Source organism: Xyrauchen texanus, chromosome 49 (genome assembly GCF_025860055.1).
Source record: "Xyrauchen texanus isolate HMW12.3.18 chromosome 49, RBS_HiC_50CHRs, whole genome shotgun sequence".
Classification (NCBI taxonomy): Eukaryota; Metazoa; Chordata; class Actinopteri; order Cypriniformes; family Catostomidae; genus Xyrauchen; species Xyrauchen texanus.
This window is the reverse complement of record NC_068324.1, coordinates 26320370-26338420: the sequence shown is the minus strand read 5'-3', so window position 1 is coordinate 26338420 and position 18051 is coordinate 26320370. Positions and strand designations below refer to the sequence as shown.

The 18051-nt window shown below is 36.7% G+C and overlaps 1 protein-coding gene across 4 annotated transcripts in view; it reads right to left on the bottom strand.

Moving 5' to 3' along the window:
• LOC127640065 (NEDD4-like E3 ubiquitin-protein ligase WWP2) overlaps positions 1–17522 on the bottom strand; it is a 63263-nt gene extending 45741 nt beyond the window's left edge. Inside the window, exons 1-7 of one of the 4 annotated variants that reach the window (XM_052122444.1) lie at positions 17450–17522; positions 16616–16714; positions 11945–12101; positions 10553–10674; positions 8215–8352; positions 2023–2119; positions 444–592 (exon numbers count right to left, since the gene is read on the bottom strand). In XM_052122444.1, coding sequence (XP_051978404.1) covers positions 444–592; positions 2023–2119; positions 8215–8352; positions 10553–10674; positions 11945–12101; positions 16616–16688 — 736 coding nt within the window. In that variant the 5' untranslated portion in view covers positions 16689–16714; positions 17450–17522. Of the gene's footprint in view, positions 1–443; positions 596–2022; positions 2120–8214; positions 8353–10552; positions 10675–11944; positions 12102–16615; positions 16715–17449 lie in introns of all 4 variants that reach the window. The other 3 variants (XM_052122445.1, XM_052122446.1, XM_052122443.1) reach the window with 3 other exon arrangements.
• Positions 17523–18051: the final 529 nt, after the last annotated feature.

The window sequence follows — 18051 nt, the reverse complement described above, 5'->3', positions numbered from 1 at the left end:
CCATAGAACAACACCCATATCTTGGCACCTGAAGATCATTGAACATCACTGATAGTCATGTGAATGGGCTCATTTAACTTGGGGCAGTATACTGAGGCCCTTGGTGATGATTTTTGCCATGGCTAGCAATACTCACATTTTATACAAAAATATACTTATCTAGTTACTTTTGATTTTGGAGTAAAAGAGAACCAGTATATTTTCTTGACAGGTTTCATGAGGATCAAAAAATGCTGTGAAAGTTTCATTCATTGTTATTTTATGTGATCTAATGTGTTAACTAATGTTAACAAATACAACCATACTGTAAATTGCTACCATGTCTAAAGCTACAGAAGGCAGCTAGTGTACTACAAAAACACAACAATGTGTGTTATCACAATCAACAGTAGCCTGACTTGAGTTAGTGAATTAGTAAGTGTGTGTGTGTGTGTGTGTCTGACCAGTGTTAGTGGGGCTGCTGTTGGCCGTCTTTGTGCTGTGGCGGTGTGTGACATCTACAGGTTCTCCGTTCAGTTCTCCATTAGTGAGAGCAGTTCCTCTGATGTCAGCTGGAGAACCTCCTCGAGAACCTGCTGACGAATGACCTTCACTGCTGAACACAAACACAAGCGAGGTCATATGAGTGATCTGGTGAACACACATACTGTACAAACAGATCATATCAGAGTGACTTTATACAGGTATGTTACTTCTTAGTCACACTCAAATAACAAAAAAAAGAATTCTATCAAAGGGAGAGTTTTCCTAAAAATATAAATTCTCTCATCAATTACTCACTCTCATGCCATCCCAGATGTGTATGACATTCTTTCATCTACTGAACACAAATTATGATTTTTAGAAGACTATCTCCGCTCTGTAGGTCGATACAATGCAAATGAATTGTGACCAGACCTTTGTAGCTCCGAAAAGCTCATCAGGAAACAGAAGTAATCCTTAAGACTCCAGTGTTTTAATCCATGTCTTCAGAAGAGATATGATAGATGTGGGTGAGAAAAGATACATTTTATAAGTAATTTTACTCTAAATCTCCACTTTTACTTTCAGAAGTGAAAGTGGAGATTTAGAGTAGAAGATTGACTTACATTTTTATCTTTTTCTCACCCACAACTATCATTTCACTTCTGAAGACATGGATTTATTTTAGATGTGTTCAGCAGATATTTTAGATGTGTTCAGCAGATGAAAGAAAAGTGAGGGTGAGTAAATGACGAGAATTTTCATTTCTGTGTGAACCATTTCTTTAAGATAAAAAAACTCTTAAATATATATAAATCTTCAAGACACATTTATACAAGCATCTGTTGTCTTTTACTTTCAGAACAGATACTGTAAAAGCTTTGCACAGCCAATGATTACGGGAATGACGTCTCTTTTTCTCTCCGTACTGGCAATGCATTTACACAATCAACAAGCAAGCAATAAAATCTGTACACTTTAATATTCATATAGTGAGCATAAGATATGTAATGTTGGTAAATTTTGTAAAATATTTTTTGGTAACAAAATATACTTTTGGCATAATCATACTGCTCTGATACACACATGAATAAAAACTGAAAACTTTCCAATGATTGCAGGATTTCCCTTATAATCATCCACAGATGAGACTCCTGCACACATGCAGAATGTGTGTGTGTGTGTGTGTGTGTGTGTGTGTGTGCACACTCTCATAGGCCGTCATGCGAGACCGAATACACACAACACAGCAGCTCTCTTTCCTCTCATGATTCTGTCTTTGTGTGCTGAATGAAGCCATTCACTGGATTTACACAGATTACTTTCCAGCTATGCATCTGACAATCACATTCACTCAAATCTAATGCCGATCAGAGATGATGTAGAGATGTGTGATGTATAAAGTATGAAACATTCACAGAGAGGACTATAAACACATGCTGATGAAACTTTAATCTATTTAGGGTGTTATGTATAAAATAAAAAACATGTGTTTTCTAGGAAGTGACACAGAAAAAAATATATCACATGATTTGACAGAGGTGAACACTGGGAAAATACCGAGATATTAGTGCTGACCGTCCACGGGGGTTGCTGGTGCCGGGGGTCTCTTCACTCTGAGCTCTGTGCAGATTAGACCTGCTGGAGTGAACAGTCTCTATACACACACACACACACACACACACACACACACACACACACACACACAATTAATCACGGCATTAACTAATGCAAACACATAATGTACATAATGTACTTTTATGTGAATGGATTTTTTAGCACACAAGATGCTCACTGGTACATTCTCAAACATTCTCATGCCAGCTCCTGTGCATACTGTCATTTAAGCAAAAAGGAGGCAAACCAAATACAAAAACATTCTGAAATAAAGTGATTTGATTTTGATTTAGTTTTTCAATTCAACTTTCCAGTCAAATTGTTAAAATGATAATACAATGTGTGATATATATTTTTTTCACTCAGCATATCTGTACTTTTAACTGTTAATGTATGGCCCAAACAACCCTCAGACTGTGGCTTATGTTCATACTGCCAATCAACTCATCCAGCAGGTGAACTGAATGAAAGCGAGTCTTGAACGGTTTCCTTCTCATTGAGCAAATCAACAACCAATACGTAATCACTGTTGCAGCGTGTAGAGAAATCTGTTTCCTTTGATTTTCTTTTTTTATCGACTCGCTAAAGAACTCGCTTGCTTGTCTTTTGTACAGAGATTACGTGTTTTTTTGGAAACTTTTAGGTTGTTCTTGTTATAGGTGAAGGGTGGATCAGCTGAAAGGTGTGTTGTGCCACTAATTGTACAGAGTAAAATGAACTATTGTTCAACTTGAACTACTATATAGGCTTCATTGTATGGTATGTTCTAACCTATGCTAAAGCGGGAATGAAGGGGCCATTCGTATCCGTTTTTCATAGAGCGTCGGTGTAAAACAGCCTTTAGAATGTTTCTTTCACTCCACATAAATATTCCTCCAATTCTTCAGTGCACCGGAAAGAAATCTTCCAACCATGTTGAATATTCTGTAAAACCTACTTTTCCCTACTCATCCTAGCCCATTTGGAATGTTTCATCTTGAGACACATCTGAAAAACATTTCTTGAGTCAATTTTGATTCATAATTTTTCAGAAAGTTGTCAATGTATTTGTCATTTTTCAATAGACCTATATCTTTTTAACACAATTTCCAAACTTAAACTAAACTTGGGACATCAGGATAATCTGAATATGCATCTCATAGCAAACATATCACATCATTTGATTGCAGGTGTTGAACAAATGATTTTTCTTCAGCACAATTGGAAAAAATTGAAAAAACAAATGGCAACCAACAATTTCAATTTATGAATGACCGATCATCATGGAATTTGGAGTAAACATGCAAGACATCTTTAAGAGGCGGTGTACCAAATTTTGTGAAAATAATCCAAAATATGCTGCTATAATAGGCAAATTAACATTTTCATTCACAACTCTGCAGCCATATGGCTACAATCAAGATTATTTTCCCTAAATAGTTCCAAATGTCCTGGTTTTCTATTTATATCTACAGTTATTGAGGGAATTTCGATTCATCAAAATGTTTAGCAAAATATCCTACCCTTTCTCTGCAGTGTTCAATTGCCAGTGGTTGTATTAACAGGAACTGGGTCTCATTTGGTTCCATTTTAGTTTGTGAATTTACTGACTTGACACCACAGTAGTGATTACTAACGGTCCACCAACCAGCCAGAACCTTGCGCTCCTCTGAACACACCTCTCTGTTGATTCCAAAGTTTAAATATATAAAGTTTGGAGGTCGGTCATTTGCCATCCAAGGCCCAAAACTGTGGAACGAACTTCAACCACACTTACGAAGTATCACCATGTTGAGTGTTGTTAAATCGCAGTTGAAAACACATCTATTTAGACAAGCTTTTAACACGTAGCCTCCGACTTGACTCGATTGCTATTTTTATGTACACTTATGTTTTTTATATACTGTTGTCTATTGATGTTTTTACTGGAAAGCGCCTTGTGCACCTTTTGGCTGTTGTAAGACACTCTACAAATAAAATTTGATTTGATTTGATTAACTGCATTTTCCGTGGCTGCTTCAGTTGAACTTCATCATGTTTGTTAACAACTGCTGTTAAGGAGTGGGGACCTGAAACTCAAAAAGTTCAATTCAACAAAGTTTTTTTTGTTTATGGGATGTCAAGGAATCCCCTATCCTCAACGCCTACTAATTCAAGACCTGGATGTAATCAAAGAAAATTTGCATGTGGAAGACATTCAGCTGTCTTAAAATATCTGAAATAAAATGGTGCATTGCCACACTGCTAATGTTGTTAGCTCCTTAAGATGAATCACTTGTGTTTTTCTTTCCATGTGTAAGTGGTTTTGAATAACAGCATTATTCAAATGCAGTTAAAAAAAATGATTGGCTAAAACAATAACTATAATCTCCAGGAGAGCCATCACTCCACCCACTGCATTAAAACTTGTATTATATAAACACATTTACTGTAAAAATGCTTCAGTATGAAGCTTAGCGAGAAAACATTTGAGCACAAGTTTCTGTTTAGTCAATGTTTGTGTGTGTGTGTTTCCCCAGGCCTGTGCTACACAAAGGCCTGTTTATGAATCTGCATGTGTGTGTACTGTGTATGTCAGAAAAACTGCCAGGGGAAATGAGGGAAAATATTAAACCAACAAGAGTGCGTTCAGAGCGAACAGAGAACCTTAACAAACTTCACTCGACACACACTCTAATATTTATACACTACTGAGGGTCAAACACAAACTCCACGTCTTCATACCCTCCACACACACAGATATACATTCATACATTGGATGTCCGCCTCGAGTTCAAGAGCCCATCACAGAGCCAATTGTTCTGGCACACGGTGAAAGAGACCCAGTCTTGCAGAACTCAACATTTACACCAAACAGACAAATTATTCATGTGTGTGTGTGTGTGTACTTAGCTATAGTTTTGGGACAAACTGTGTGAGCTAAACGTGACAAAACCTCCCTAAAACTAGACGTACTCCATTGAAAAATGATCAAATAAAAAAGTTTTCTTTTAGTGGTACGGTTAATCGACAGTAATTAACAAGCCTTATATAAAAGCAACAGATGTCTATAGTTGTACTATTTAGATGGTAAAGTAAACATTTGTGAATGTAATTACATTGAGTAACTTAAAGACAGAATCAGATGAACCACTGAAAAAATAAACATGACGAAATTAAAATCAACAGCATCTTCAGGGCAACAATAAAACCTCACACACACACACCACAGTTCATAAAAACCTCTTATGCACCTCATCTGCTCAATGGACAACACACACACTTTTTTTCTTATTTGTCTCCTTACAATGTTCAACAGAGTAAGTACATGCATCACAGGAGATTTATTTGACTTTTTTAAAGTCATGATCATTTCCACTGCATTGTCATTTCCAGCACACCGAATTCTGTGCTGGAAATGATATTTTTAATGTTTTGAAAGAAAATGGCTGACTCTATTGTTTAGCTAGAGCTCATTTCTTAGCTAACATTTTATAATCTATCCTAAATACATCCTAAATATTTGCGTAATGACGACCAAAACAAATCTTCTGCTCACATTTCCCTTGATTTCTTTGTTTTGTCTAATTTTTCATCTCAAGCATGCTCTTCACTCACACTTTAGTCCACTTTATTAACAAAAACACTAACTTTATCAGGGACACATTTGTTTTGATGTGGTGGAAATGACGCCTCAATTGTTGGACAGATCTTTTTTTTTTTAATGATAGAAATTATTTTCTCAGAATAGATATTGAAGTGTTTTTGTTTATTTCACTCTTTGTTTAGATTGTCATAGTTTTAAACATGTAATGATTTGTAGTTTATAATGGGTTTTCACATCTCTTGGAAAATAAACAACATTTGGGATAAAGCTTGAGTTCTTTGAATTGCAGCAGGTGAATGACACCAGACTTTTTCCGGTGGGCCGGCGAGAAAAGGGGGCCGCGATATGCTGAAGGGGACAGCGAAACACATCTCCAAAACAGTTAACCAACAGTTCAGTCACTAGGCTCATAATACACCTCTCACATGGTCTTTACAAAGTTTTATACATGCAGAAAGAAATTTGACTTCAGCAGCTGTGGAGTCCTAAATCATGGTAACATTTTAATAGAATCAGAGTTTTATATGAAGTTGAAATATTTATATTGTGCATAGCAAATAAAGTTTGGTCTCACCTGGAACTTAATTTGCATATTGCATTAAGGTTTGTCACAATGCAGGGTTTTTTTTTTTTTTCCTCTCCCCATTTTCTCACCAATTTGGAATGCCCAATTGTGTTCCCACTGCCTGCGACATGAAGTGACAAAACTACCTCATCTCGTTCAGTTTCAATGAGAGCCAGCGACTTCCGGCAACACGAGCGACGGCGACCTTTGGCGACCGGATGTGGGCGTGTCCAGCGACACAACAAAGTTGAGAAATGTTTAACTTTATACAAATGAAGAACAACTTTTGGGAGCGACAGAAAGAAGATGGTAGAGCTCATGTGATCCTAATGTTTTAATAATAATATTAATTGTAAAGACACAGTGCTGTTTAGACTCTCCATACACATCACTAGCGACCTAACCACCAGCCACTGGCGACATGCAGCGACAAAGTAGCTGGCAGTGTGAACGCAGCTTAAGTCCTCGTGGTGGTGCAGTGACCTGCCTCAATCCGGGTGGCGGAGGATGAATCTCAGTTGACTCCACATCGAAGACGTCAACCCGCACATCTTATCACATGGATTGCTGAGCACGTTACTGTGGAGACATAGCGCATGTGTAGTCTTCACGCCATCCACCGCAGCATCCATGCACAACTCACCACTCGCCCCATTGAGAGTGAGAACCACATTATGGCGACCATGAGGAGGTTACCCCATGTGACTCTACCCTCCCTAGCAAACGGGCCAATTAGTCACTCAGCACGCCCTGGATTCAAATTTAGGACTCAAGGTGTGATAGTCATCATCTTTACTCGCTGAGATACCCAGACCCCCCCACAATGCAAGGTTTAAAAAAATATATATTTATAAAAAAAAAAAAAATGTAAAAGTCCACATTTACTGCTTTATTACATTTTCCTTCTTATTTCTACAGACTGCTCAGAAATCATGAGATTAATCACAATTATTTGATTCTACTGAGAGCCAAAGTTTCTCCTTTAGCTTGCTCATTGGAGGCTCAGTGGAGTTTTCTTTTTAAATCAACCATGTAACAATATTTCTTGTGTAATGTAGGGATGCACAGATAAGAAATTGAATGGCCGATACCAATAACCAATCATTTAAAATGTAAATTACATTTGAATTTGTTATCTTTTAACCTGGATTTGCTAGTGAATTCATTCTAAAACAACTCCTTTAAAAAAATTATAATTTACAAGCTTGGAATCTCTTAACTGCTGTTATTTAATGTTAGCCAGCTGTAACTTGAACCATAATGTGTCTATATTACAGATGTATGCTGATTTTAATGAGAAATAAATGACAATACACTTGCAGAAATTATTTGGTGCCCATTTATACGAGTACTTGCGTTAATCCTGATGAATCGCTCGAATTATGAAATTCTAACAGCTTTAATAATCAATTAAACCAAAATGATGCTCTAAATTAACAGCATGTAACAAATATTAAACAACAAAACATACAATACAAATCCTAATCTCTGTATACAGTATATGGTGTAATATTTATACTAGCAGCCAGACTGCGAGTGCAGCGGTCAGTTTGACAATCCCAGTCTCCATTCACAATCATTACAAGGATAAGAACAGCCAGAATATTCTTCAAAAAATCCCTGTTGTGTCCACAGGAGAAAGAAGGTCATACGGGTTTGGAAAAACACGAGGGTGAGTAAATGATGCCAGAATTCTCATTTTCGGCTGAACTATGCCTTCAACACAAAGTAACTTGTTTATTGCTGGTTCCAATCCAAAATCAGTCTAGATGAGTGTGAAACTGAATCAGTAAACCCACTGACCTCCTCGGCTCGGTTTGTAAGTGCTGGGCAAAACAGTTCAAGTACACAGAGGAGATGTGTAGAAAAGTGACTCTTTCAAGTCAACCACAACCTCCTCTCCAATCCTGCTTTTAGTTCAGGTGGAGTGGCATGAATGTGCAGTTGTTCATGTGTTCTATGAAGTGTGCTCTATGAAGTGTGCATGTGTGTGAACAGAACTTACTGTCAGAGGCAGCGCTGCCGTTGGGCAGAGATCCCAAATCAACAACCAGACCGTCCAGACAGACGTTGAGCTCACCGCCTGCTACAACAGAGCCTTTGTTCTCCGTCTGCAGAACCAGACTGAGCTGAACGTTCTCCACTGCCAGAGAGAGACACATTCACGTGTCAGCAAACACATTTGATTTGACATTCTCTACATTTCATTCACATTAACTCCATTTAATAAGAGTATATATTCTTTGTTTTGTCATATTCTGTGTTTGAAATGAAAATGGGTGTTAAAGTGGGTTTGGGAATCACTCTACTGTTCTTGCACTGCATCTGACTGATATCAGACTTGACTCTCTCACAATCACATGCGTCAGAGATTGAGGCTGGAGAAGTAAAACCAGCACAACCCCATAAACACTGCACGAGCAAGAATGTGATTATTTCTGACATTGTGATCAGTAAGACACGTGCTGATAAAACAACTAGGGGTGCACTGATCAAAATCGGACGATATTCGTCTTAAATCCATGGTCGGCGATCTGTAAAGTTACTTTTACGCTTGACATTCGTCGGATATTCCTTTTCATACACATTAACCTTCAAGACCATTTGACCTAAAGATGTCAAAACAACTGTTAATTACTCTCAATATTATTTCTTCTGTTGCACAAGGCTTGTTTTTTGGGCATTTTTAAAACACTACTAGTGTACACACATACACGCACTGAAGTAGCTCCGGACCTTCATTTTTTTATTTACAGACATGACATAATTACACACGGACGACTGATAAAAGTATGCAATTTCCCACCAAATCAGTCCCAACAGCTCTAAAATATAAATCATTATTATAGTCTTACCATAGTTAATCAGAGTAACGCAAATCCATGGTTTGGAAGATGGATTGTGTACTTGATCATTAATTCAATTTTGTTAATTTCTAACAAAAAAATCTTACATAGAGTAGCTTTAAGTGTTTCTGATAGTAACATGCAATGACACAGATATGACTCCTTTAATACAGGTCCTTAAGATAACTGAGAATTCTGCTCGAAATCCAGCTGCATCTAGATGAAAAATCGGTGGCGGATTTGTGCTTTATTTGACTTTTTGTGGTTTATTATTACGCATTAACACAATGACATGGTGAATGGTGTATGCCGTAATTTAATCAGAGACCCTCCCCTCAAAATCCGAGCACAAGTGGTCACAGGAGAAACAACCAGGAGTAAACAGCCATATGTCTCTTCTGACCACATGGGATTGGATCACCCGAGATGCATCTTAATACCAAAGTAAACAGGCCTAGGTTATGCGCATTATCTTGAGGGAGCAACCTTGTCATGATGGAGTAGCTGAATGACCTACTTGCTTTGGAAAGAGTCGTGCTTGCGGTATTGGAGCAATTGTACATCATTTTATTAAATGCTGCCAGAAGACACCACAGAATGAGTGTAAAATCACATATAATGAGGGCTGAAATGGTTGCGATGCCCATATGCTGCCCGCCCCCATAAACCTGGTAGCGCCAGAGCTCAAAACTGTTCTGGTGGATTGTGAGGACTCACTTTAACGGCCAGCTGTGGGTTAAACACTTCTGAATGTCAAGGGTTAAGTTAGAAGAATTGTTGTGAGAAGGAGCAGAAACTCAAGCACAAACTGTCAAAACATGTCATGGTTTTGTTAATAAACCGTTTCCATTGCATTTATGCGATGTTTTGAAAATCTACCTCAAATAAAGTTGGTTGAGAGAATGAACTGAGTGTATAGAGCAGGAAACACACAAAGGGGGAACATTTTCTCTCTATTTTACATTCAGTCCTGATGCTGATTGGTCAATCCAACACCCACAGACACCAAAAAAGAACCTTAGTTTACATGTCAGGGACAATTTGTGAAAGTGAAAGAGTGACACTTCATAACACTTAAAGCAAATGTGGGTCCTAAAAGAAATGGTTCACACAAAAATAAAACTCCTGTCATAAAATCTTGCATGGAAATGAAATAAAACATCTTTGTTTGTATTCCACAGAAGAAAGTCAAATGGGTTTAGAGTAAGTCAGTGATGACAGAATTATTATTTTTGGGCGAACTATTCTTTTAATATTTTTAGAATGCAATAACCATATAATTCAAAAAGTTATTATTGTTAAATAACATTTTTAACATTGTTAAAAAGTTAATGTTGCGTCATCATAAAATGATCCGTTTTGTGTTTTTTTTGTGCCATTGATTTGAACCCTTATATGAGCAATAACTGCACTCAATACAGGTTTGTAGAGTTTAATATCCATTGAACATAACAGAAACTCTACTGTTCCCGTGTGTGTGTGTGTGTGTGTTCTTACTCTTGCCATCATGTGTTCGTAGAGTGTCCAGTAAGTCAATAGTGGCACTGCCTAAAAGTTCCTTCCTCAAAGTGTGACAACTCCACAACTTCAGGTCTAAACGACTTTCAGGAGTCACATTCCTGTGGAAAAATAAACATTCATCTAAGAGAAGCCTTCATACAGATGCAGAAACGTTTTACCTCTCATTAGTTCTTCCAGTAATATCAGTGTCTGTCATGATACAAACATGTTTAAGTAGAGTCTCCTAAGCCTCACAAATAGTCATTAAATGTTTTGCACTCTTGTCAGGGTAATAAAAGCAAGGGTCAAACAACTTAAGCATAGATCGATTGACTGATTACAAGGGGAATGTATTTGTTTCCTTGAAATCAGTAATATATTCTTGAACAGTGTTTGGTAAGTTCCTCTAAAAAAAAAAAAAAAAGTAATTACTAACTACTAATTACATATGTAATTGTAATTACAGTGTAATTAGACTACTATACCAATTACTCTTTCTGAAAAGTAACTGCATTACTTATTACTTTCTAAAACCCTTATCAACCTAGATCAGATGAAATATATAAGGATAGACCTGAAACTGTTCTTTTAATTCTTTCAAATGAGTCACATAAAATCAAATAAATTATTCATGAACTGGCCAAAGAATTTAAAGGGTAACTAAACCCTAAACCAACTTTTTTTAGTTAATGATCTGTAAGCATGGGGCTTTATTAGTACTGGTCATTGATTCAAGTAATTTTTTTGACATTTGTGTATAAAATGTTTTAATTCTACAATATATGGTGTAAAAACGTCTGAGTGCTGCCCTCTTCAGGTTGAATGGTGGCTACTGCAGTTGAATTTTCCTATTGGCTGTTGCGGTACTTCGTGACGTAACCGGTGACAGCTGACGTAAGCAGGTTCCAGCTCACCACGCCAGATTCATGTACATGTCCTCTTGCGACCGTGTGAGGAATAATAATAACAGAGTCTGACAGCAGCTGTCAATTAATCCGTCACTACGAGTCTCAGGTGCCCCCCCCCGCTCAGCCCCACACTCGGTTCGTTCCCTCTATCCCCGCCGGGGTCTGCCCACTTTTCCTGCATTTTCAAATATTTCTAGTGGGTGGAGTCAGACTCTGAGCAGGTGTTTAGTTACCCTTTAAGGGGGCAGCGTTAAATTAGAAAACATACATTTTAGCATTAGACATCAAATTTCAATTTTAATTTTTAAATTGTTTTATATAGAATCGTTCTAGAGTTTATTTAACACAATTACATCTGAAGTAACTGTAATAACATTACTGATAAAATAATGAAAAAGTAATTTAATTACAATAATTATGAACTTAGTAATGCATTACACCCAACACTGTTATTGAATATGTCATGTTGGAGCTGTCTTACAGGGTGAGGTCCTCATTCCACTGCAGCTCGAGGTGTCCTGTGCGTTTGCCTGTTTTCTTTGTTTCACTGGTCAATCCGTCAGCGGTCACCTCCACAAATGAACTCAAACGAGAGTGACGACTCGGCAGCTTCGGAGACTGAGGCTTAGCTGACAACACTGAGAGAAAAAGAGTAGAATAGAATTCAAACACAAAACCCAGGACAATATTGAACAGAATGCAATAGAAAAGAATATCGATAAAAATATGAAAAGAATATAATTGAACCCATTCATGGTCTAAACAATCATCTCCCAATATTGATCTCACCGGGTTTTATCATCAACAACTGACCTTTCACTAACTTACAAATGTAAAATGTACTCATTTTGTATGCAGTAAATGCTCCAAATATACATTAGAATATGTGTACAGTATGTATTTATGTATGTTTGTGTAGGCATGTGGATGGGTGGCTGGGTGTGGGTCAGGTCTTGCATGGTCCACACACATAAACAAACACACACGTTCCCATTGACAACTTATGTGTGTGACTGTGTGTATGTGTGCTTGCTATAATGACTATGAGTGTACTTTACATTTTTAACAATTCTTTTCTACAGTCTTTTTTGAACCAGGTCAAATTGACACAGAGGAACTTCTTATTTTTTAGGCTTTGTTTAGAAGTTCAAAAGTTACATTACCAGGATCAGATGACCTCTGTGGAGGATGTCAGGACGTTTCAGGCCAAAAAGTTAATGTTAAGTTGGTTTAAATCAGTGTTACATGTTTAAACGGGTCAAATTAACGGGTTATTAGAACACAGAACAGAGATCACAAGAGATCACAAGAAATATAGAATAGAACACACAGTGGATGTTAAGGTCTACACACACTTATGAATTTGCAAGTTTTCTAAATATAAAGACAGAAACAAGAACAATGTAAATGTCAGACTTTTTCCATCTGTAATGTGGTCACATTAAACAAACTAAAATTTTAAAAACTTCACTTTAAAATTTTAAATAAAAGAAAATAAAAAACACCCTGATTGCATAAGTCTGCACACCCCGCCTTACTAATACATTCTGGAAGCACCTTTTGCATTTATTACAGCAGCGAGTCTTTGTGAATAAGTCTATTCAATTTGCACATCTAGACTTTAATGTTTTAGCAAGAAGCGTGGGATAACATTCCAAAGTTCCTTCAAATTGCGAGGGGATCTCCTGTGTACAGCTCTCTTTAGGTCATTCCACAGGTTTTCGATGGGATTGAACACTAGGCTCGAACTAGGCCGTTCCAAGATTTTGATTTCCCTTTTCTGAAGCCTTGGTCGACTTGGATGTGTGCTTTGGGTCATTGTCATGTTAGAATGTAAAATTTCTCTTCATCTTTCTGTCCGAGGCCATATTTATTATCCCATCTATCTTGACAAGAGCTCCTGACCCAGCTGAAGAGAAGAAGCCCCATATCATGATACTACCACCACCATGCTTCAAAGTCGGTATGGTGTTCCTTGGATGTTGAGCTTTATTGGCTTTGCACTAAACATATCTTTTACAATTTAGGCCGAAAAGTTCAAACTTTGTCTCGTCAGCACATTTTCCCACATGGTTTGGGGGTGACTAAATGAATCTTTTGGCATAATTTAGACAGGCATGGATGTATCTTTTTGTAAGAAAGGGTTTCCATCTTGCCACCCTAACCGATGGCCCACATATGTGCAGAATACGAGAGATGGTAGTCATGCAAGGAGTGACCGGTACCTGCCAGAAATTCCTGTAGCTTGTTCAGTGCTGCTGTTGGCCTATCGGTAGCCTCCCTGATAAGTTTTCTCCTTGTCCTCTCATCAACTTTGGAGGATCTTTGCAATGTTTTTGTGGTGCCGCATTTTCTCCACTTATTGATGATGGTTTTGACAGTGATCCACGTTACATCCAGGGCTTTCAATATTCTTTTATATCCCTCTCCTGATTGGTATTTTTAAACAATTAGCTCTCGCAGTATCTATGGCAACTCTTTGCGGACCACGGCTCTCCCAGTAGGATGCAACCCCAAACATTCAAGCAAATCCTACAGCAAAAAAAAAAAAAAAATGGCTTTCCAATTAGGATCACATAAGAATTTGTAAGGTGTGAGTTGCTTTTTTTTTTTAAATTTTTTTATTTTATTCCCACTGGAACTGTTTGTTCATTTTATGCATGTAGAGGACCACAATGGAAATAAGCCTGAGGCTTTTTTGTGTATTTTATCCTCAACAAATTGTATTTAAATGTATATGAATTGCCTTGGGCATGATTGTATATGTTTATGATCATTGTTGAATAATTAAAAAAAAAAAAAAAAGTTGACTTTAATCTGGGTTGAATCAGAATAACTTTCATTGATGGCAGATGTATGCTATTTACCTACAGGCATGATTTAGAATGTGATTGGTTAACTGTGAAAGTAGCTAGAGTCCCCATTATGAAAGGGTGTGCAGATTTATGCAATCAAGTGTTTGTACTATTTTTTTATTATTATTTAAAATCTGTTTTTCTCTGGATTTTTGTTTGCTGGAAGACCACATTTCAGATGGAAAAAGTCTGACATTCACATTGCTGTTGTCCACTACAGCACACCACAACATTGACAGTCACCAAAGGGACATGCCAAGCACAGAATAATCACAGCAGTCACAATAGCCAATTTCGTATTCATGTAACATTTCAAACAAAAGTCTACATTTGATTGGGGAACATTCCAGCAACCATTCAGTGACCATAATACAAAAATCTCCAGAACTACAGAAATTTCTACTGCACGACATGCACAGGTGGGGATCGAACCCACAAAACGTGAAACTATAGTGCAGAAACTTACACAATCTGCCACTCAGTTGACGTGAGATTTAACAATGCTTTAAAAAGATATTATATATAACTTTTTAATAGAAATCAATATAGCCGAGAAGCAGTATAGCTTACATGGGAAGGATGTGTTCTTGAAAACCTCATGACACAAGGAATCTATAGACACCGAGCTTATCATTTTAGTAAATATGGTTCAAATGTTCTGGGCCAAAATAGCCATTTTTTACATTTCTTGATCCATAGTTGGTGCTGTCACAAGTTTACATGTACCTTCAGATCATGGTTCTGATGAAGAATACTAAGTTTAATTTCGATAGGACAAAGCGTTCCCGAACTACAGCCTCATTTTTATGTTGACATCATCAATTTTGCCGTAGTGTAACTCTTCAACAGTTGCGAAAATCAAAATGGGGTGAAGTCACGTATGTACGGCTCTGTCTGGAGATTATTTTGAGCCATTGTTTGAGCAAATCAGAAAAAATGTCAAGGAATAGTAGTGAAAAGACCATAACCAGCAGGGCTATTTGTACAACCGAGTCAATATTCACTGTTATTATTCACCTGAATGTCCAAGAGCACATTAAACGGAAACATGAGATGACTGCAGTTTGTAGGAATTCAGATAAGACAATAAATGCTTGCGTTAGTTTTATAGTCTGACATACTGAAGTTGTTATATATATATGTGTGTGTGTGTGTGTGTGATTGTACAGGATGAACATTTTAATTAAACAAAACCTGCTTTATATAAAGTACACTGAATACAAACAAAATGCACAAAAGTTTTGGCTGATACCAAAACTTGCTTGAGAATTATGTTATTTTTTGTTTTACACTTTTTTACAACAGAACACATATCATAAATTATGACATTGCAAATTCATAACAAGCATGATTGAAATTATAAACATTTTCGCATTTCATTTTTCGCATTTCATTTACTTGTGCAGGCATTTCTTTATATACACTAAAAGAAAAGGGTTATACACTTTAGACAATGCCTTTTAATTGTATTGCATTGTATACAAAAGCCTTTATATAATTAACGATAAATAATACATCTGTTTTTTTTTTATTTCTGCATTTTCATGATTATGACCGATATACTGATGGTTTTCATTTGGTCAATAACTAACCGATAAATATATGTGGCTGATACATCAGCTTATCATTAACTTCTAAGCAACTTCAAGACAATCAAATGCTTGTTTCAAGATTCATAAACACATTTCAATAATAAAACAGTATGAAAGTGCATACTGATATTAATAAATCCCAAATCAGTGTAAGTTTATTTGTTTATTAAGAAGGCTGTCTAGCTTAAATAGAATATTTTCATCAGTTTCAACTGCAGCATTCAGATTGCTCTGCTCTTCAGTAATATACACAAAATTAAGTGTACTTTACATAAAGCAGGTTTTGTTTAATTAAAATGTTCATCCTGTACAATCACACACACACACACACATATATATATAACAACTTCAGTATGTCAGACTATAAAACTAACGCAAGCATTTATTGTCTTATTTGAATTCCTACAAACTGCAGTCATCTCATGTTTCCGTTTAATGTGCTCTTGGACATTCAGCAAATGCAAGTGAATGTGTCCTGCCATGAACACAGCTGATATCGCAGTTATTATGCAGTGCACATCCCCCTCTAGAGGACACTCAGCACACTGCAATAACACATGAAGCTCTGACAGTCATTCCAGCTAATACATCAAATCAAACTGATAAGGTCAGGATGAATCAATCACACACGCGATGTTCACAGATGTGATGCTGAGACAGGGCTACTGAAAGATGATCTGTATGAGATGAGACTGGGATACTTACCCTTCAAGGTCAACTGGGATTTCTCTGTGGCCTGAACGCTGGCAGACTGAGACACACTGGCAGATGCCATCATCGCAACACATCACATTAAATCTATCCCTGAAACACGGATACACACGCATTTATAACACAGTCATAACACAGTTAGGGTAATTCAGTGCCAAAATTCACTCAGCTACTGTAAATCTCAGTGATTGGCTATAATAAGATAGAGGCATATAATGTGTTTACTGAGTGTACTGGAGCATACACAAACACACAGAGATCTTTCAGTTGAAGCAAGAGCGCGCACACCCACATACACACACTATAGTTTATAGCTACATGGTTATTTTACCCAAAGAGTTAAACTATGAACAGTTAACAGTTGACATCAGTAAGGAGTGAATACATGGCTTCTAATATCATGATGAAATATATGGCTGTCACGCTAAGAAATTGACGTTAGTCAGTCATTGCTACTGCTAACCAGACATCAACAATCAGTAATAACCTAAAAATAACAAGTACAAACATGAAACAGTTTACAACGAGATCGGTTCATTACGACATCGCATTAATTCTTGGCACTAGAGTTAAACAGCATCATTTCTCAAGTCATTAACCGTTTCTAATCATTATTCATTATTTACAATCGTTTTTAATGTTCAGTTGAATGTCGCGTGAAGCGTAAATACTGTCGCTGTTTGACTAGCCGCACATCTTTCATGCGTCACAAATGACACATTAATCAGAAACCCGTCAAGAACAAAACCAAAACAATGTACAGATTAATAATGCATCATTCAGAGGGTCAACTGCTTATGATAATGATAAAAATATGTTTATTCGTACCTTTTATCTCCCGTGAGTCTGTGAGGAGCTGACTGGCATTTCCGCTTTAAAATCACTGTCACGTGACTCAAAGGCACGCACTGAATCATGGGTATTTTTTCTGTTCAACAAAGGTGCTTTATAAATTGTGTTCATATATTTGTATAAGCATATAATTAATAATATTTGATCAAATTAACCAAATGTACCTATTAGCAATTAAATACATTCTTGGTCAGACAAAATTTAAATATAGTCTATATGTGAGACTGTACTGTATGTGAATTTATATATATATAATAACATGTTTTTATTACGTAGGGTTAGGGTTAGGGTTAGGGTTAGGGTTAGGGTCAGATGTTTACCATGCAAAATCATGCTAACAGGTTTGACAGTTTTAGGTCGTCTACTATACTGACAAACATTTTAAATTAAATAAATATTAAAAAGCTGAACATTAAGCAAAGTTTATTTGATGAAATTAAGGTTTATGAAGCGTCGCTGTTTCAATAATATTGATATAGGTATAATGATATAATATTTTAATAATTTGAACATATAGATATTTGATTTGACCACAGCGTAAACATGTCCTGTGTGTTACAATATTCTTACAGAATGTA